Source organism: Gavia stellata, unplaced genomic scaffold (genome assembly GCF_030936135.1).
Source record: "Gavia stellata isolate bGavSte3 unplaced genomic scaffold, bGavSte3.hap2 HAP2_SCAFFOLD_255, whole genome shotgun sequence".
NCBI classification, from domain to species: Eukaryota; Metazoa; Chordata; class Aves; order Gaviiformes; family Gaviidae; genus Gavia; species Gavia stellata.
This window is the reverse complement of record NW_026776782.1, coordinates 41,536-62,632: the sequence shown is the minus strand read 5'-3', so window position 1 is coordinate 62,632 and position 21,097 is coordinate 41,536. Positions and strand designations below refer to the sequence as shown.

Sequence of the window (21,097 nt, the reverse complement as noted above, 5' to 3'; positions counted from 1 at the left end):
TTTGTCCTCAAATCCTTGATGTAAAAGTGATGAGAGACCCCGGGCCAGCCGGCTTCTGCTCCTCCTTTTATCATTTTTTTGCAGAAAGGGGAAAAAAAATAAATGACAAATACAGACGACCCCAGGGGAGGGACGCACCCAGCGCTTTGACATCATTTTTGGCGTGAATAAAAGCTGAAAACGGGGAGGAAAACGTTGTTTTGATTAAAGCCAGGCCGGGGGTTGATGCAAATGGCAAAAAAAAATCTGAATTACTAAATAGAGATTTCATTTTTTTCGCCGGTGAGGTTGAAATTGCCCCAAAATTACAAGCGGGGGTGAGGGCTACAAAATGGGTGAGGTTTTATTTGCAGAAATGGGGTGCGTTAATGGGCCAAAAAAAGCAAAAAAAGGGAAAAAGGAGGAGGGAGGGGATTTTTTTCCCCAAAAAAATCCCTTTTGGGAGATGACGAATAGGAGCTCCGGGGGCGGTTGGGGCGTCGTGCGAAGTTGTGTGTTGTGTCATGTTAGAGTGTGTTGTGGGGGCATTTTTGGGGGTGTTTGCACCAAGTTGTGGTGTGGGTTGTGTCAACTTAGAGTGTGTTGTGGGTGCAAAGTTTTGGGGGGGTGTTTGCGCCAAGTTGTGTGTTGTGTGTGTTGTGTCATGTCAGAGCATATTGAGGGTGAAACGTTTTGGGGTGTGTATGTCGTGGGGTGTGTGTTGTGTGTCATGTCGAAACGTGTTGTGGGTGCAACATTTTGGGGGTGTTTACGCCAAGTTGTGTGGTGTGTGTGGTGTGTCATGTCAGAGCGTGTTGTGGGTGCAGCATTTTGGGGGTGTCTGTGCTAAATTGTGTGTTGTGTGTCTTGTGTGTTGTGTGTATGTTGTGTCATGTCGAAGCGTGTTGTGGGTGCAGCATTTTGGGGGTGTTTGTGCTACATTGTGTGTTGTGTGTGTTGTGTCATGTCAAAGTGTGTTGTGGGGGCATTTTTGGGGGGTGTTTTCACCAAGTTGTGGGTTGTGGTGTGGGTTGTGTCAACTTAGAGTGTGTTGTGGGTGCAAAGTTTTGGGGGGGGTGTTTGCACCAAGTTGTGTGTTGTGTGTGTTGTGTCATGTCAGAGCATGTTGAGGGTGAAACATTTTGGGGGGGGTGTGTCGTGGGGTGTGTGTGGTGTGTCATGTCAGAGCATGTTGTGGGTGCAACATTTTGGGGGTGTTTACGCCAAGTTGTGTGGTGTGTGTGGTGTGTCATGTCAGAGCGTGTTGTGGGTGCAGCATTTTGGGGGTGTCTGTGCTCAATTGTGTGTTGTGTGTCTTGTGTGTTGTGTGTATGTTGTGTCATGTCGAAGCGTGTTGTGGGTGCAGCATTTTGGGGGTGTTTGTGCTACATTGTGTGTTGTGTGTGTTGTGTCATGTCAAAGTGTGTTGTGGGGGCATTTTTGGGGGGTGTTTGCACCAAGTTGTGGGTTGTGGTGTGGGTTGTGTCAACTTAGAGTGTGTTGTGGGTGCAAAGTTTTGGGGGGGGTGTTTGCGCCAAGTTGTGTGTTGTGTGTGTTGTATCATGTCAGAGCATGTTGAGGGTGAAACATTTTGGGGGGTGTGTGTCGTGGGGGGTGTGTGGTGTGTCATGTCAGAGCATGTTGTGGGAGCAAAGTTTTGGGGGTGTTTTCACCAAGTTGTGTGTTGTGTGTGGTGTGTCATGTCACAGCATGTTGTAGGTGCAGCATTTTGGGGGTGTCTGTGCTAAATTGTGTGTTGTGTGTGTAGTGTGTATGTTGTGTCATGTCGAAGCGTGTTGTGGGTGCAGCATTTTGGGGGTGTTTGTGCTAAATCGTGTGTGTTGTGTGTGCTGTGTGTTGTGTCATGTCAGAGCGTGTTGTGGGTGCAATGTTTTTGTGGTATGTTGTGGGGTGTTGTGAGGTGTGGGGGTGTTGCGGGTGTGACGTTTTGGAGGTGTACTACTAAGTTGTGTGTGAGTCGTGTTGTGTGTGTTGTGTGGTGTATTGTGTGTGTTGTGAGGTGTTGTGAGGTGGTGGGTTGTGGGTGCGAAGTTTTGGGGTGTACTGCTAAGTTGTGTGTGTGTTGTGTAGTGTGGTGTGTGTGTTGTGGGCTGTTGTGAGTTGGGGGTTGTTGTGGGTGCGATGTTTTGGGGGTGTACTGCTACGTTGTATGTGTGTGTTGTGTTGCATGTGTTGTGTGTTGTGTGCTGTGTGTGTTGTGGGGTATTGTGAGGTGGGGGGTGTTCTGGGTGTGATGTTTTGGGGGTGTACTCCTACGCTCTGTGTGTGTTGTGTTGTGTGTGTTGTGGGCTGTTGTGAGGTTGGTGTTGTTGTGGGTGCGATGTTTTGGGGGTGTACTGCTAAGTTGTGTGTGTGTTGTGTGGTGTGTGTTTGTTATGTGTGTGTTGTGTGTGTTGTGGGGTGTTGTGAGGTGGGGGGTGTTGTGGGTGTGTTGTTTTGGGGGTGTACTGCTACGTTGTGTGTGTGTGTGTTGTGTCTGTTGTGTGTTGTGTGTATTGTGTGTGTTGTGGGGTGTTGTGAGGTGGGGGGTGTTGTGGGTGTGATGTTTTGGGGGTGTACTCCTACGTTGTGTGTGTGTGTGTGTTGTGTTGTGTCTGTTGTGTGTTGTGTGTGTTGTGGGCTGTTGTGAGGTGGGGATTGTTGTGGGTGCGATGTTTTGGGGGTGTAATGTTAAGTTGAGTGTGTGGGGCGGTGTGTGTGTGGTGTGTGGTGTGTGTGTTGTGTGTGTGTGTGTTGTGTGTTGTGTGTGTTGTGGGCTGTTGTGAGGTGGGGGTTGTTGTGGGTGTGATGTTTTGGGGGTGTACTGGTTTGTGTGTGTTGTGTGGTGTGTTGTGTGTGTTGTGAGTGTCTTGTGCGTGTTGTGTGTGTTGTGGGGTGTTGTGAGGTGGGGGGTTGTTGTGGGTGCGATGTTTTGGGGGTGTAATGTTGAGTGTGTGTGTGGTGTGGTGTGTGGGGGGGTGTGTGTGTGGTGTGTGGTGTATTGTGTGTGCTGTGTTGTGTGTGTTGTGTGTGTTGTGTGGGGTGGTGTGTTGTGTGTGTTGTGTGTGGGGTGTTGTGTGTGTTGTGTGTGTTGTGTGTGTGGTGTGTTGTGTGTGTGGTGTGTGGTGTGTGTGGTGTGTTGTGTGTGTGGTGTGTGGTGTGTGTGGTGTGTGGTGTGGTGTGTGTGGTGTGTTGTGTGTATTGTGTGTGTGGTGTGTGGTGTGTTGTGTGTGTTGTGTGTATTGTGTGTGTGATGTGTGGTGTGTGGGTGTGTTGTGTGTGTAGTGTGTTGTGTGTGTGGTGTGTTGTGTGTGTGGTGTGTGTGGTGTGTGTGGTGTGTGTGGTGTGTGGTGTGTGTGTGGTGTGTTCTGTGTGTTGTGTGTATTGTGTGTGTGATGTGTGGTGTGTGGGTGTGTTGTGTGTGGGTGTGTTGTGTGTGTGGTGTGTGTTGTGTACGCTGTGTACGTGCATTGTGTGTGGTGTCAGACCATGTTGTGTGCGCGATCCTTTGGGGGTGTCTGTGTTGTGTGTTGTGTGTTGTGTGTTGTGTGTTGTGTGTGTTGCGCCTTGTGTGTTTGTGGCGGCGGAGGCTGCTGTGGCTGCGGCTCTGGGCACGTTGTGTGTTGCCGACGTGTGTGTTGTGTGTGTGCGACGTCAGAGCGTGTTGTGGGTGCGACACTTTTGTGCAACAGCACACGTGTGGGGTGCGCACACGCCTTGTGTGTTGTGTGTTGTGTGTGGTGTGTGGTGTGTTGTGTGTGTTGTGCACACACCTGGGGGGGTGTTGGCTGTATGTCTGTTGTGTGTTGTGCACATGTGCGCACACCTGGTGTGTGTTGTGTGTTGTGTTACACACGTGGGTTGTGTGTTGTGTTTTATTACACACCTGTGTTGTGTGTTGTGCACGTGTGTGCACACATAGTGTGGGTTGTGTGTTATGTTACACACGTGTGTTGTGTGTTGTGCACGTGTGCGCACAACCAGTGTGGGTTGTGTGTTGTGTCACACACGTGTGTTGTGTGTTGTGCACATGTGCACACAACCAGTGTGGGTTGTGTGTTGTGTTACACACGAGTGTTGTGTATTGTGTTGTGTTACACACGTGTGTTGTGTGTTGTGCACGTGTGTGCACACGTAGTGTGGGTTGTGTGTTATGTTACACACGTGTGTTGTGTGTTGTGCACATGTGCGCACGCCTGGCGTGTGTTGTGTGTTGTGTTACACACGTGGGTTGTGTGTTGTGTTGCATTACACACATGTATTGTGCACGTGTGTGCACACATAGTATGTGTTGTGTTACACACGTGTGTTTTGTGTTGTGTTGTGTCACACACTTGTGTTGTGTCACACACGTGTGTTGTGTGTTGTGCACATGTGCGCACGCCTGGCGTGGGTTGTGTGTTGTGTCACACACGTGGGTTGTGTGTTGTGCATGTGTGTGCACACATAGTGTGGGTTGTGTGTTGTGTTACACACGTGTGTTGTGTGTTGTGCACATGTGCACATGCCCAGTGTGTGTTGTGTGTTGTGTTGTGTTACACACATGTGTTGTGTGTTGTGCACATGTGCGCACACCCGGTGTGTGTTGTGTGTTGTGTTGTGTTACACACGTGTGTTGTGTGTTGTGCACATGTGCGCACGCCTGGCATGTGTTGTGTGTTGTGTTACACACGTGGGTTGTGTGTTGTGTTTTATTACACACCTGTGTTGTGTGTTGTGCACGTGTGTGCACACATAGTGTGGGTTGTGTGTTATGTTACACACGTGTGTTGTGTGTTGTGCACGTGTGCGCACAACCAGTGTGGGTTGTGTGTTGTGTCACACACGTGTGTTGTGTGTTGTGCACGTGTGTGCACACCCAGTGTGGGTTGTGTGTTGTGTTACACACGAGTGTTGTGTATTGTGTTGTGTTACACACGTGTTGTGTGTTGTGCATGTGTGTGCACACATAGTGTGTGTTGTGTGTTGTGTCACACACGTGTGTTGTGTGTTGTGCACATGTGCGCACACCCTGTGTGGGTTGTGTGTTGTGTTGTGTTACACACACGTGTTGTGTGTTGTGCATGTGTGCGCACGCCCTGTGTGGGTTGTGTGTTGTGTCACACACGTGTGTTGTGTGTTGTGCACGTGTGCGCACGCCCTGTGTGGGTTGTGGGTTGTGTTGTGTTACACACGTCTGTGGTGTGTGGTGCACGTGTGTGCACACATAGTGTGTGTTGTGTGTTGTGTTACACACGTGTGTTGTGTGCTGTGTTGTGTCACAGACTTGTGTTGTGTCACACACGCGTGTTGTGTGTTGTGCACGTGTGCGCACACCGAGCATGGGGTGTGTTGTGTTACACACGTGTGTTGTGTGTTGTGCACATGTGCACACGCCTGGCGTGTGTTGTGTGTTGTGTTACACACGTGTGTTGTGTGTTGTGTTGCGTTACACATGTGTGGTGTGTGTTGTGTTGTGTCACACACGTGTGTTGTGTGTTGTGCGTGTGTGCGCACACCCGGTGTGTGTTGTGTTGTGTCACACATGTGTGTTGTGTGTTGTGTTGTGTCACACACGTGTGTTGTGTGTTGTTTATGTGTGTGCACACCCAGTGCGGGTTTTGTGTTGTGTTACACATGTGTGTTGTGTGTTGTGTTGCGTTACACATGTGTGTTGTGAGTTGTGTTGTGTCACACACGTTTGTTGTGTGTTGTGTTGTGTCACACACGTGTGCTGTGTGTTGTGCACATGTGTGCACGCCCTGTGTGGGTTGTGTGTTGTGTTACACACGTGTGTTCTGTGTTGTGTTGCGTTACACATGTGTGTTGTGTGTTGTGTTGTGTCACACACGTGTGTTGTGTGTTGTGCACGTGTGCGCATGCCCTGTGTGTGTTGTGTGTTGTGTTGTGTTACACACGTCTCTTGTGTGTTGTGCACATGTGTGCACATGTAGTGTGGGTTGTATGTTGTGTCACACACGTGTGTTGTGTGTTGTGCATGTGTGCGCACACCCGGTGTGTGTTGTGTTGTGTCACACCTGTGTGTTGGGGGTTGTGTTGTGTCACACACGTGTGTTGTGTGTTGTGTATGTGTGTGCACGCCCAGTGCGGGTTTTGTGTTGTGTTACACACGTGTGTTGTGTGGTGTGTTGTGTCACACACGTGTGTTGTGTGTTGTGCACGTGTGCGCACACCCAGTGTGTGTTGTGTGTTGTGTCACACACGTGTGTTGTGTGTTGTGTACGTGTGCGCACACCCGGTGTGTGTTGTGTGTTGTGTTGTGTCACACACGTGTGTTGTGTGTTGTGCATGTGTGCGCACACCCGGTGTGTGTTGTGTTGTGTCACACCTGTGTGTTGTGTGTTGTGTTGTGTCACACACGTGTGTTGTGTGTTGTGCATGTGTGCGCACACCCGGTGTGTGTTGTGTTGTGTCACACCTGTGTGTTGGGGGTTGTGTTGTGTCACACACGTGTGTTGTGTGTTGTGTATGTGTGCGCACGCCCAGTGCGGGTTTTGTGTTGTGTTACACACGTGTGTTGTGTGGTGTGTTGTGTCACACACGTGTGTTGTGTGTTGTGCACGTGTGCGCACACCCGGTGTGTGTTGTGTGTTGTGTTGTGTCACACACGTGTGTTGTGTGTTGTGCATGTGTGCGCACACCCGGTGTGTGTTGTGTGTTGTGTCATACACATCTGTTGTGTGTTGTATTGTGTCACACACGTGTGTTGTGTGTTGTGTTGTGTCACACACGTGTTGTGTGTTGTGTTGTGTCACACACGTGTGTTGTGTGTTGTGTTGTGTCACACACATGTGTTGTGTGTTGTGTTGTGTCACACCCGTCTGTTGGGGGTTGTGCTCTGTGTGGGGCCAAAATAGGTGAAATTAAAGGAAAAAGTGCAAAAAAAGTGAAATTAAAGGAAAAAAGGACCAAAAAAGGTGAAATTAAAGGAAAAAGTGCAAAAAAAGTGAAATTAAAGGAAAAAAGGACCAAAAAAGGTGAAATTAAAGGAAAAAGGGGCGGAAAAGGTGAAATGAGAGGAAAAAGGGGGAAAAAAGTGAAAGTAAAGGGAAAAGGGGCAGAAAATGGTGAAAATAAAGAAAAAATGGGCAATAAAAGGGGAAATTAAAGGGAAAAGAGGCAAAAAAGTTGAAATTAAAGGAAAAAAGGACCAAAAAAAAGTTAAATTAAAGGAAAAAGGGAGAAAATATTAAAGGAAAAAAGGTCAAAAAAGGTGAAATTAAAGGGAAAAGGGGCAGAAAACGTAAAACTGGAGGAAAAGGGGCCAAAAAGGTGACGTTAAAGGAAAAAAGGGAAGAAAAAGATGAAATTAGAGGAAAAAGGGTCAAAAAAAGGTGAAATTAAAGGAAAAAGGGGGAAAAAAAGTGAAGTTAAAGGAAAAAGGGGCCAAAAAAGGTGAAATTAAAGGGAAAAGGGGCAAAAAAGGTGAAAATAAGGGCAAACGGGGCAAAAAAAAGGTGAAATTAAAGGAAAAAAGGACAAAAGAAGGTGAAATTAAAGGAAAAAAGGACAAAAAACCCTGAAATTAAAGGAAAAAGGGTAAAAAAAGGTGAAATTAAAGGGAAAAGGGGTAAAAAAAGGTGAAATTAGAGGAAAAAAGGGGCAGAAAAGGTGAAATTAGAGGAAAAAGGGTCAAAAACCTGAAATTAAAGGAAAAAGGGGCCAAAAAAAGGTGACATGAGAGGAAAAAGGGGCAAAAAAAAGCTGCGAGTTTATTGGTGCGGTGGAGGCTGACGCATCCCGGCACGTGGCCTTGTCCTGCGGGGGGGACGATGGGGACAGTGGGGACAGTGGGGGGAATGGGGACAACAGGGTCAATGGGGACAATGGGGACAATGGGGACAATGGGGACAGTGGGGACTGTGGGGACAATGGGGACAGTGGGGACAGTGGGGACAGTGGGGACTGTGGGGACAATGGGGACTGTGGGGACAATGGGGACAGTGGGGACAACGGGGACAATGGGGACGATGGGGACTGTGGGGACAATGGGGACAGTGGGGACAACAGGGACAATGGGGACAACGGGGACAACGGGGACTATGAGGAAGATGGGGGAAATGGGGACTATGGGGACAATGGGGACTATGGGGACAGTGGGGGAAATGGGGACTATGGGGACAATGGGGACAATGGGGACTGTGGGGACACTGGGGACAGTGGGGACAACAGGGACTATGGGAACAACAGGGACTATGGGGACAATGGGGACGATGGGGACAATGGGGGAAATGGGGACTATGGGGACAATGGGGACAATGGGGACAACAGGGTCAATGGGGACGATGGGGACAACGGGCACAATGGGGACTGTGGGGACAATGGGGACAGTGGGGACAACAGGGACTATGGGAACAACAGGGACTATGGGGACAATGGGGACGATGGGGACAATGGGGACAGTGGGGACAACGGGGACTATGGGGACAAGAGGGCCAATGGGGACAATGGGGACAGTGGGGACGACAGGGACAATGGGGGCAGCAAGGGACTGTGGGGACTATGGGGACAGCGGGGACAATGAGGGCAACGGGGACGATAAGGACAATGGGGACAGTGGGGACAATAGGGACAATGGGGACAAGAGGGACAATAGGGGCAATGGGGACAATGGGGACAGTGGGGGCTGTGGGGACAATGGGGGCAGTGGGGACAGTGGGGACAATGGGGACAGTGGGGACAACAGGGACAATGGGGACGATGGGGACAACGGGGACTATGAGGAAGATGGGGGAAATGGGGACGATGGGGACAATGGGGACGATGGGGACAATGGGGGAAATGGGGACTATGGGGACAATGGGGACAATGGGGACAACAGGGTCAATGGGGACGATGGGGACAACGGGCACAATGGGGACTGTGGGGACAATGGGGACAACAGGGACTATGGGAACAACAGGGACTATGGGGACAATGGGGACGATGGGGACAATGGGGACAGTGGGGACAACGGGGACTATGGGGACAAGAGGGACAATGGGGACAATGGGGACAGCAAGGGGTTATGGGGACAACGGGGACAGTGGGGACGACAGGGACAATGGGGGCAGCAAGGGACTGTGGGGACTATGGGGACAGCGGGGACAATGAGGGCAACGGGGACGATAAGGACAATGGGGACAGTGGGGACAATAGGGACAATGGGGACAAGAGGGACAATAGGGGCAATGGGGACAATGGGGACAGTGGGGGCTGTGGGGACAATGGGGGCGGTGGGGACAGTGGGGACGATGGGGACAATGGGGACAGTGGGGACAATGGGGACAATGGGGGCAGGAAGGGACTGTGGAGACTATGGGGACAATGGGGACAGTGGGGACAATGGGGACAATGGGGGCAACGGGGACGATAAGGACAATGGGGACAGTGGGGACAATAAGGACAATGGGGACAAGAGGGACAATAGGGGCAATGGGGACAGTGGGGACAGTGGGGACTGTGGGGACAATGGGGGCAGCAAGGGACTGTGGGGACAATGGGGACAATGGGGACAATGGGGACAGTGGGGACAATGGGGACAATGGGGGCAGGAAGGGACTGTGGAGACTATGGGGACAATGGGGACAGTGGGGACAATGGGGACAATGGGGGCAACGGGGACGATAAGGACAATGGGGACAGTGGGGACAATAAGGACAATGGGGACAAGAGGGACAATAGGGGCAATGGGGACAGTGGGGACAATGGGGGCAGCAAGGGACTGTGGGGACAATGGGGACAATGGGGACAATGGGGACAGTGGGGACAATGGGGACAATGGGGGCAGGAAGGGACTGTGGAGACTATGGGGACAATGGGGACAGTGGGGACAATGGGGACAATGAGGGCAACGGGGACGATAAGGACAATGGGGACAGTGGGGACAATAGGGACAATGGGGACAAGAGGGACAATAGGGGCAATGGGGACTATGGGGACTGTGGGGACAATGGGGACAATGGGGGCAGTGGGGACAGCAAGGGATTATGGGGACAATGGGGAAAATAGGGACAGTGGGGACGACGGGGACAATGGGAGCAGCAAGGGACTGTGGGGACAATGGGGACAATGGGGACAATGGGGGCAGTGGGGACAATGGGGACAATGGGGACAAGAGGGACAATAGGGGCAATGGGGACAATGGGGACAGTGGGGACTGTGGGGACAGTGGGGACAATGGGGACAATGGGGACAGTGGGGACAGTGGGGACAGTGGGGACAATGGGGGCCGGTCCCTCTGCCTCGGCCGCCGTGATTGATCCGTGCCTTATCTGCGGGAAAGAAGGCAGAACTCAGGAGCAGCATCCGCTTTTCCGAACCATTCCCCATTTTCCCGTTTTCCCAGGTTTTCCAGCCCCACCCCCCTCCCCCAACTTACAACCAGCAGCTGTTGCCGTCGGGGACCTTGGGGACATCGGGGGACACGCCTATCACCTTGAAGTCATCCACCTGGAAGACCCAACGGCCGGGAACGTCGACGTTGGAGGTGTGGGTGATGTTGAGGATGGCGGCGGTTTGGGAGCCGGGAATGTTGTAGAAGTGGGATTCGTCTCCGCTGTTGAAGCCGGCCTGGAAAAACGGGGGCCAAGATGGAGGGGCGGGATGGAGGGGACATGGGGGGGGGACACACGGACACGAAGGGGGGACACATGCGGGGACACAATGTGGCGCTGCGGTCCCCAAAAAATGTTAGGGGGCAACCTCTGACCTTCAACGTTGTCACCAAAAATGTCATGGGCCAACCTCCGACCTTCAACGTTGTCACCAAAAATGTCATGGGCCAACCTCCGACCTTCGTTGTTGTCACCAAAAATGTCATGGGCCAACCTCCGACCTTCAACGTTGTCACCAAAAATGTCATGGGCCAACATCTGACCTTTGTCATCGTCACCAAAAATGTCATGGGCCAACCTCCAACCTTCGTTGTTGTCACCAAAAATGTCATGGGCCAACCTCCGACCTTCAACGTTGTCACCAAAAATGTCATGGGCCAACATCTGACCTTTGTCATCGTCACCAAAAATGTCATGGGCCAACCTCCGACCTTCAACGTTGTCACCAAAAATGTCATGGGCCAACAACTGACCTTTGTCATTGTCACCAAAAATGTCATGGGCCAACATCTGACCTTTGTCATTGTCACCAAAAATGTCATGGGCCAACCTCCGACCTTTGTCATTGTCACCAAAAATGTCATGGGCCAACCTCTGACCTTTGTCATTGTCACCAAAAATGTCATGGGCCAATCCCCGACCTTCAATGTTGTCACCAAAAATGTCATGGGCCAACCCCCGACCTTTGTCGTTGTCACCAAAAATGTCATGGGCCAACCCCCGACCTTCAACGTTGTCACCAAAAATGTCATGGGCCAACCTCCGACCTTTGTCATCGTCACCAAAAATGTCATGGGCCAACATCTGACCTTCAACGTTGTCACCAAAAATGTCATGGGCCAATCCCCGACCTTCAATGTTCTCACCAAAAATGTCATGTTCCAACCTCCGACCTTTGTCATCGTCACCAAAAATGTCATGGCCAACCTCTGACCTTTGTCATCGTCACCAAAAATGTCATGGGCCAACCTCTGACCTTTGTCATTGTCACCAAAAATGTCATTGGCCAACCCCCGACCTTCAACGTTGTCACCAAAAATGTCATGGGCCAACCTCCGACCTCCCACATTGTCACCAAAAATGTCATGGGCCAACCTCCGACCTCCCACATAGTCACCAAAAATGTCATGGGCCAACCTCCGACCTTCAACATTGTCACCAAAAATGTCATGGGCCAACCTCCGACCTTTGTCATTGTCACCAAAAATGTCATGGGCCAACCTCCGACCTTCAACATTGTCACCAAAAATGTCATGGGCCAACATCTGACCTCCCACATTGTCACCAAAAATGTCGTGGGCCAACATCTGACCTCCCACATTGTCACCAAAAATGTCATGGGCCAACCTCTGACCTTCAACGTTGTCACCAAAAATGTCATGGGCCAACATCTGACCTTTGTCATCGTCACCAAAAATGTCATGGGCCAACCTCCGACCTTTGTCATTGTCACCAAAAATGTCATGGGCCAACCTCCGACCTTCAACATTGTCACCAAAAATGTCATGGGCCAACCTCCGACCTCCCACATTGTCACCAAAAATGTCATGGGCCAACCTCTGACCTTCAACGTTGTCACCAAAAATGTCGTGGGCCAACCTCCGACCTCCCACATTGTCACCAAAAATGTCATGGGCCAACCTCCGACCTCCCACATTGTCACCAAAAATGTCATGGGCCAACCTCCGACCTCCCACATTGTCACCAAAAATGTCATGGACCAACCTCTGACCTTCAACGTTGTCACCAAAAATGTCATGGGCCAACATCCGACCTTCAATGTTGTCACCAAAAATGTCATGGGCCAACCTCTGACCTTTGTCATCGTCACCAAAAATGTCATGTTCCAACCTCCGACCTTCCTCATCATTGTCCCCAGAAGATGACGTGGAACAACCTTCTACCGTCACCAAACGTGGCGGGTTCCCCCCAAAACACCGCGACCCCCATCCTCCCTGTGCCATTCCCGTCCCCCCCGAACCGGTACAACCCAACTTCCGGTCTTGGATAAACCTTCCGGTGGCCCCAAAAATCCTTACGGACCGACTTCTCCTCGAAATTGTCCTCCACAAAAAAAAAAAAGATGGGCCAAAATCCTCCCTTCCGTGGTTTTTCCCCCAAAACCGTGGTTCTACCTTCGGCAAAGCTGGTTTTATCCCAAAAAAAAAAAACCCGGGACTGGTCAACCTCCTCCTCCCTTCCTCCCCTTTCCCTCTGTTTCTCCCTCAAGCCCCACGGACGTGGGCCGGCGTTCCCCCGAGCCCCGTTTCGGCGTCGCCGTCGCTCGCCGCCCCCGTGGTCCACTGGATATCGCGGTAGTTGAGGATGATGAAGGACGTTTTGGTGTCGGTGGTCAGGAGGGCTTGGAAGGTGTTGCCCTGCGCAAAGGAAGGAGGAGACGACACCGTCGGCGGTGGGTGACGCAACGGGGGGTTGCGAAGGCTGACGTGTGGGTCGCGAAGGCCAACGTGTGGGTCGTAAGGTCAACACGTGGGTCACGAAGGCCAACACGTGGGTCGTAAGGTCAACACGCGGGTCGGGAAGGCCAACACGTGGGTCGCAAAGGCCGACATGTGGGTCATAAGGCCAACACGTGGGTCACGAAGGCCAACACGTGGGTCGTAAGGTCAACACGTGGGTCATGAAGGCCAACACGAGTCGCGAAGGTCGACATGTGGGTCATAAGGCCAACACGTGGGTCGCAAAGGCCAACACGTGGGTCATAAGGCCAACATGTGGGTCGCGAAGGCCGACATGTGGGTCATAAGGCCAACACGTGGGTCACGAAGGCCAACACGTGGGTCGTAAGGTCAACACGTGGGTCATGAAGGCCAACACGAGTCGCGAAGGTCGACATGTGGGTCATAAGGCCAACACGTGGGTCGCAAAGGCCGACATGTGGGTCATAAGGCCAACATGTGGGTCGCGAAGGCCGACATGTGGGTCATAAGGCCAACACGTGGGTCACGAAGGCCGACACGTGGGTCGTAAGGTCAACATGTGGGTCGTGAAGGCCAACACAAGTCACGAAGGCCGACATGCGGGTCATAAGGCCAACACGTGGGTCACGAAGGCCGACACGTGGGTCGCAAAGGCCGACATGTGGGTCGTAAGGCCAACACGTGGGTCACGAAGGCCAACACGTGGGTCGTAAGGTCAACACGTGGGTCGTAAGGTCAACACGTGGGTCGCGAAGGCCAACACGTGGGTCGTAAGGTCAACATGTGGGTCGCGAAGGCCAACACGTGGGTCGTAAGGTCAACATGTGGGTCGCGAAGGCCAACACGTGGGTTGTAAGGTCAACATGTGGGTCGCGAAGGCCAACACGTGGGTCGCAAAGGCCGACATGTGGGTCATAAGGCCAACATGTGGGTCGCGAAGGCCGACACGTGGGTCATAAGGCCAACACGTGGGTCACGAAGGCCAACACGTGGGTCGTAAGGTCAACACATGGGTCATGAAGGCCAACACGAGTCGCGAAGGTCGACATGTGGGTCATAAGGCCAACACGTGGGTCGCGAAGGCCAACATGTGGGTCGTAAGGTCAACATGTGGGTCGCGAAGGCCAACACGAGTCACGAAGGCCGACATGTGGGTCATAAGGCCGACATGTGGGTCACGAAGGCTGACATGGGGGTTGTGAAGGGCGACACGTGGGTCATAAGGCTGACACGTGGGTCGCAGAGGCTGACACATGGGTCGTAAGGCCGACATGTGGGTCACGAAGGCCGACACGTGGGTCACGAAGGCCAACAAGTGGGTCATGAAGGCCGACATGTGGGTCATGAAGGCCAACACATGAGTCGCGAAGGCCGACATGTGGGTCATAAGGCCAACATGTGGGTCATAAGGCCCACACGTGGGTCACGAAGGCCAACACGTGGGTCGTAAGGTCAACATGTGGGTCGCGAAGGCCAACACATGGGTTGTAAGGTCAACATGTGGGTCGCGAAGGCCGACACATGGGTCGTTAAGGCCAACACGTGGGTCGTGAAGGCCGACACGTGGGTCGCGAAGGTCACGGATGGAACGTGAAGGCCAAGGAGGAGGTCGCAAAGGCCAACAAAGAGACTGTAAGGCCAACATGTGGGTCGTAAGGCCGACACGTGGGTCGCAAAGGCCGACACGTGGGTCACAAAGGCCGACACGTGGGTCGCCAAGGCCAACACGTGGGTCGCCAAGGCCGACAAATCGAGCACCGGCAGCAGAGCTCTGGTTTTGGCTTGTCTGGGTCCTCAGTCATCAAACCGATGACGGATTTGAGGCCACGATTCCTTTTGCTCTCCAAAACCACGTTTGCCTGCGGCCACGTGCTCGTCTCTGCACCGAGTCGGGGCGGGATAAATTAATTTCCGTGCGTGTGACCTCATTTGGCCTTCAAGTCATGACCGCCCACCTTACCTTATTGGTGGTAGAACCGTAGTAGGCCACGTGGTCCCAGGTGGCCACGAAAGCCCACGTGGCGGTGAAGGGGATCGCGGGAAAGTATTGGTTGATGTCCTTGGTGACGCGCGCCAGCAGCGTCGGGTCGGTGGTCTCTCGGTAGAAGACATCCCCTCCCAGCACGTTGTCCACGTCCGCCCAGTACGGGGCCACGAAGGGGCGTCCGTCAGCCAATGGGAAGGGGTCGGGGGTGTATTGGCTGACGCGGGTGCCGAAGGAAATCACGCCGTTGTTGTTCACCTGCAAAAGACACCACGTCAACCCCGAGCCCTAGCACGTGGTCAACTCCTTGCCGTGGTCGCGGTACGCTGGAGACGGACGCAGGATCCAGACGCGGTCTTAACCGCTGATTTCGGCCGTCTCTATGACTATGTTGGAGGTGTTTAGATCGCTGTTGCGTTTACAGCTCCATCAAAAAGGCCGGGGCGGGGGGGATAGAACACCCTAAATTTGGCCACGGACCTCCCAACTACTGCTCCAGAAGGGTGTAGGTCTCCTCCCGAGACCCACCAACCGTACGAGAATGCTTTGATGCACCAGAAAAAATAAAAAAACCCCAAAATGACTTGGAAAAGGGAGAGGGAAAAAGAAAAAGGGGGGGTGGAAATCAGGAAATGGCGAGGAAGACGTGGAATTTTGGCTCACGTACGTAAAGGCTGCGGTGCTCTTTGCCGTAGAAGGTGAAGGGCACGGCGAGGGAGAGCTCCTTTGACGTCCCGTCATCAAGTTTGGGGTTCTTATGGTCACGCTGGTCCGGACCGTAGGGGTAGAGCAGGGACGCTGCAGGAAGGCAAAGGTTGAGGTATTGGGGGACACCCCCCTCGCCCCCTCCTCAAACCTTCCCAACCTCACGCGGTTTTGGGGTGAAACCCGCCGGGTTTGAGATTCCGGATTTTCAATGGAGCCTGTGCTCCAGGTTGCCTAAAACCGGGGTTGACTCCGGCGTCCGACGGTTGGGGTGAAGGGAATTGCCCCGGGCTCTACGCAGATTTGAGGGCAAACAGGGCAAAAATAAACCATCCCGTTTCCGTATAACGGCCACGCAGACGGGGGGAAGCTCTGCTCCCTTCCCGCTTCGCCAAACTAAAGCGGAAACAACCCGCTTTTGGGTGGAAATACCGTCTATTCATGTAAGAACCCCCAACGTGAATTCCCACCTTTTTCTTGCTCCGGTTGGACGTTTGTCACAGCTCCTGGGGAAGAGACGAGGGGGAAATATTAACCCGGGAACAAGCGTCACCCGTGACTTTTCCATCTAATGGGCATCCTCAGAAGAAAATGTCCTTTTTTTTTTAACCTACCTAAGATCAGGAGCAGGAGAGCGAAGGAGGGCTTCATCCCAGCTCCTGCAAAATTGTTAAAAATTCTGTAAAAATGAAAAAAAACCCCCACCAGACAAACTGATGAAGCAGCTCAACGATGCTCTGGAGGTGCAACTCCTTAAAATACCAGCCAGGCTCTTTTCACGGCATTTTTACCCCGCGACGTGGCGGGGAGGAATTTTTTTGACCATTTTTTTAAAGCATTGCCTGACCAGGGAAGTTTTTATTTTCCTTGCTGACCGAGAGCTGAGAAAAATCAGATTTCCTGAGTGTGTTTTCACCCTTTACTCGTCCTGCCTATGGGAATCCGCCCCCCCGGAGCGAAGCTAGGTGTAAATTGAAGGAGTCTGGGGGGAAAAAAAACCCCACTGAGGTGTTTTCCTGGCTGGAAAAAGAGAAACTGAGGCAGGATGGAGGATGCACGATGTGAGCGGGAGGATTCGATGAGGACCCACGCGTGCGTTTTGCCAAACAGACTCCAGCTCCGCGGCAGCACGATCCTCCTTCGCACCGAATCGGGTGCTTTTTCAGGAGCGTTTCCGCTCGATCCGTGCAATTTTAAGGCGGTTGAAGGGAGAGCGACTGCTCGCGGTCACCGTTTGAAGCGATTCGAGGAGAGAGGATTTAAGGGAGCGACGGACGTTCGCAACGGAAATAAAATCTCTTACCTCGATACCTCGCTGCGTCCTGAGAAAAAGGCGAGAAGAGGAGAAAAGAGGCACCGACGCGAGCTCAGCCCCCAGGAAATGGGTTTTCTGTTGCATCCTGACCCTTCTTTTAACACCCAGCCCTCCCAGCCCCCCTCCACCACGGAAAAAACCACGGCCGAATCCGCCAACTTTCTGCCCATCAAAGCAGCGTAGATCCGTAGTCCTCCGGGTTCTCCGAAGAAACAGATTTTGGGCCACGGGAGTCATTTGGCTCCTCCTGATGTTTTCCGAATGCCAGATAAAGTTTTGGCAAAGAGACGCGGCAGATGTGGGGTGGGCTTGCAGTTCTCGGGAATTTCCAGATGGGATTTTTCTAATTAATCTCAAAAAACCGCCCGTTTGCCCTCCAACACCCCCTATGGAGGGGGCGAACAGGGGGTCACGGGGCAAAAAGTGCTGCGAGTGCGGAAATTTCGGCGGGGGGGCGGATCTCGGCGTTGCGGGGTGGGGGGGGGAGAGTGAAAGCCTCGGCAGGGTGCTGGGGTGCAGCTGGGGACGTCGTGGGGGCAGCGGGATTTCTTCCTCCAAAGGCATTTGCATGGGCAAAGAAATATTGAATGGTGTCAGCAGGGATGGCTGGGGGTGCTGCACCCATCGCAATGGGTCCTGTGCGTCCTGCACCCATCGCGACGTCCCCTGTGGGTCCTGCACCCATCACAAGGTCTCCTGTGGGTCCTGCACCCATCACAATGTGTTCTGTGGCTCCTGCACCCGTCACAACGTCCCCTGTGGCTCCTGCACCCATCGCAATGACCCCTGTGGGTCCTGCACCCATCACAGCATTCCCTGTGGGTGCTGCACCCATCACAATGTCCCCTATGGATTCTGCACCCATTGCAACGTCCCCTGTGGAGTCTGCACCCATCGCAATGACCCCTGTGGGTCCTGCACCCATCACAACGTGTCCTGTGGGTCCTGCACCCATCACAATGTCCCCTGTGGAGTCTGCACCCATCGCAACATCTCCTGTGGCTCCTGCACCCATCACAAGGTCTCCTGTGGGTCCTGCACCCATCGCGACGTCCCCTGTGGGTCCTGCACCCATCGCAATATCCCCTGTGGATCCTGCACCCATCACAACGTCTCCTGTGGGTCCTGCACCCGTCACAACGTCTTCTGTGGGTCCTGCACCCATCGCAACATCCCCTGTGGATCCTGCACCCATCACAAGGACTCCTGTGGGTCCTGCACCCGTCACAACGTCCCCTGTGGGTCCTGCACCCATCACAACGTCCCCTGTGGAGTCTGCACCCATTGCAACATCCTCTGTGGATCCTGCACCCATTGCAATGACCCCTGTGGGTCCTGCACCCATCACAACGTCCCCTGTGGGTCCTGCACCCATCACAATGTCCCCTGTGGAGTCTGCACCCATCGCAACATCTCCTGTGGCTCCTGCACCCATTGCAACATCCCCTGTGGGTCCTGCACCCATCACAAGGTCTCCTGTGGGTCCTGCACCCATCACAACGTCCCCTGTGGGTCCTGCACCCATCACGACGTCCCCTGTGGATCCTGCACCCATCGCAACATCTCCTGTGGCTCCTGCACCCATTGCAACATCCCCTGTGGATCCTGCACCCATCACAAGGTCTCCTGTGGGTCCTGCACCCGTCACAACGTCCCCTGTGGGTCCTGCACCCATCACGACGTCCCCTGTGGCTCCTGCACCCGTCGCAACATCCCCTGCGACTCCTGAACCCATCACAAGGTCTCCTGTGGGTTCTGCACCCGTCACAACGTCTCCTGTGGAGTCTGCACCCATCGCAACATCCTCTGTTGATCCTGCACCCACCGCAATGACCCCTGTGGGTCCTGCACCCATCACAACGTGTCCTGTGGCTCCTGCACCCGTCTCAATGTCCCCTGTGGAGTGTGCTCCCATCGCAACATCTCCTGTGGCTCCTGCACCCATTGCAACATCCCCTGTGGGTCCTGCACCCATCACAAGGTCCCCTGTGGATCCTGCACCCACCGCAACGTCCCCTGTGGATCCTGCACCCACTGCAAAGTCCCCTGTGGGTCCTGCACCCATTGCAACATGTCCTATGGATTCTGCACCCATCACAGCATTCCCTGTGGGTGCTGCACCCATCACAATGTCCCCTGTGGCTCCTGCACCCACTGCAATGACCCCTGTGGATCCTGCACCCATCGCAACATCTCCTGTGGGTCCTGCACCCATTGCAACATCCCCTGTGGATCCTGCACCCATCACAAGGTCTCCTGTGGGTTCTGCACCCGTCACAACGTCCCCTGTGGGTCCTGCACCCATCACGACGTCCCCTGTGGAGTCTGCACCCATTGCAACATCCCCTGTGGGTCCTGCACCCATCGCAATGACCCCTGTGGCTCCTGCACCCATCGCAACGTCCCCTGCGACTCCTGAACCCGTCGCAACGTCCTCAGCAGACTTTTTGCAAGGAAAACGTCGCAGGTGAAGGAAACCAGCTGGAGATTTTCCTGTCCTGGCTCCACAGCGTGCACCAGAAACTCCAGTTCTCGGGAAGCTCCGGGGGCAGTTGCACAACCCGACCTCCTCGGGTCGTGTCGGGACTCGGCAGCCCCTACCCCATCCCCTTTTCAGGAAATTCTGCCGACTCGGCTGAAATCAGCCCTTTTCGGAGCCAATTCCTTCTCTCGCTGGTCCCAGAGGGAGCTCTGTCAGGAGATTCTCAAGAAAACACAGATAAGCCCCATCTGGTTATAAAAAGGGAGGTTTCGGGACCAACCCTGCCGGGTTTTTTTTCCGATCCATCCTCCCGTCTCCATGGGTTTCGGGAAGAGCGAAGAGAGACGCTGAGGCGGAAAAGAGCCTGCCGGTAAGTGGTGCGGGGTTGGGGTCTTAAATTGCTTTTTTTTTTTTTCCCCCTCCTTGCATTTTTCCTCCTCCTTTCGGCCGCGAGCTCAGGTGCGTCCCATCTGAGCGAAACCAAGGTGTCAGTGATGCCTTCACCCCCCCAGCAGGACTCCCAGGTGGGTTAAATTGAGTATAAAACAAGATAAAAAAGGGATTTTCGTCTCTCCCCTAAGCCGGGTTGAGTTGTCTTCGGCGAAACCCGTGCCGTAAATCCCCGTCGGGTGTGACGATCCGGGTGTTAACCCCAACAGACGTTGAGTGATGGAGGGGCACCAACAGCTCTGAGGACATCCAGAAGGTGGAGGGAGGGTTGGCCCAGCAATTTGGCCCCTTTTTGACCTGAATTTTGGTAATTTTGGGGGTGGGGGGGGTGTGGGATTTCATCCTTGGGAGGGTTTGATGGAAAGAGGGGGAAGGATGGGATCATCGAGGTGGCATCAGGAAGGGGTTTTGGGATCGTTGGGTTGGAGGCGGTGAGAAGGGGACAACGGGGGCGTTGGTTGGGTCGAGGGGGTCGAACAGAATTCAGCCTCAACCCAAAGGGAGTTGCAAGAGGTTTCCGTGGGGTAGAAAAAGTCTTTGGGGATAATTTTAGCCGGAGGAGGCGGGGGGGGATGCTGAGGGCACTGGGCTCCTGCTCGTCCCTACGTGGCCCTTTTTTTTTCCCCTAAAAAAAGGGCGGTTTGGCATTTTTTTGGCTTTTTTTTTTGTCCCCCCAGCGATGGCGATGGGCAGGACGTGGCGGCTCCCAACCTGGCTGGCTCTCTTCTGCGGTGAGCAACAACCCAGCCCTATTCTCCCTAAAAAACCCCCCAAAACCCCCTTAATTTCCCAGGTTTGGGGGTTATTTTAGGGCTTTCTACTGCAGGTTTCTGCAGGAAAAAAAAAAAAAAAATCCTTATTCCCTGTTTGGGTCTCAGAAAATTTCCTTTATTCCCTCATTTCCCCCCAGCAAAAAAAGATTTTATTCCCTCTTCGCCTTTTCACCAAAAATCTCTCCCCCCCCTGCTATTTTTCTCACCAAAATTCCTTCTCACCTGCTTTTTTTTAAATTATTTTTTAGCAAAGAGCCCTCATCACCTTTTTTCCCAGGGGAAAAAAATGCTTATTTCCTCATTTTTTAACGAAAAAATCACTTCTTCCCTGTTTGTGTGAGGGGTTTTGGGGGTAAAAAAATCCTTATTACCT

At 53.1% G+C, this 21,097-nt stretch overlaps 2 protein-coding genes across 2 annotated transcripts in view; one reads left to right on the top strand and one right to left on the bottom strand.

The window, feature by feature from the left end:
• Positions 1-10,192: 10,192 nt before the first annotated feature.
• On the bottom strand, positions 10,193-17,088 carry LOC132321303 (sushi, nidogen and EGF-like domain-containing protein 1). The gene is made up of 8 exons (XM_059834811.1): positions 17,008-17,088; positions 16,319-16,363; positions 16,175-16,210; positions 15,667-15,797; positions 14,976-15,257; positions 12,815-12,952; positions 10,340-10,530; positions 10,193-10,232 (listed from the first exon to the last, which is right to left on the bottom strand). Exons 2-8 carry the CDS (start codon positions 16,353-16,355, stop codon positions 10,229-10,231), a joined length of 819 nt encoding a protein of 272 aa, XP_059690794.1. The 5' UTR covers positions 16,356-16,363; positions 17,008-17,088; the 3' UTR covers positions 10,193-10,228.
• A 3,542-nt stretch (positions 17,089-20,630) lies between these two features.
• The window catches only part of FCGBP (Fc gamma binding protein), a 30,679-nt gene continuing 30,212 nt past the window's right edge, over positions 20,631-21,097 (top strand). Inside the window, exon 1 of the mRNA XM_059834813.1 lies at positions 20,631-20,682. Coding sequence (XP_059690796.1) covers positions 20,631-20,682 — 52 coding nt within the window. The remainder of the gene's footprint in view (positions 20,683-21,097) is intronic.

Coding starts and splice junctions, on each gene's coding strand:
- LOC132321303 (XM_059834811.1), bottom strand. CDS start 16,355: ATGAAGCCCTCCTTCGCTCTCCTGCTCCTGATCTTAG. Junction 15,798..16,174: donor CCAACCGGAGCAAGAAAAAG/GTGGGAATTCAC, acceptor GCCTTCCTGCAG/CGTCCCTGCTCTACCCCTAC. Junction 10,531..12,814: donor TCGGGGGAACGCCGGCCCAC/GTCCGTGGGGCT, acceptor CCGTTTTTCCAG/GCCGGCTTCAACAGCGGAGA.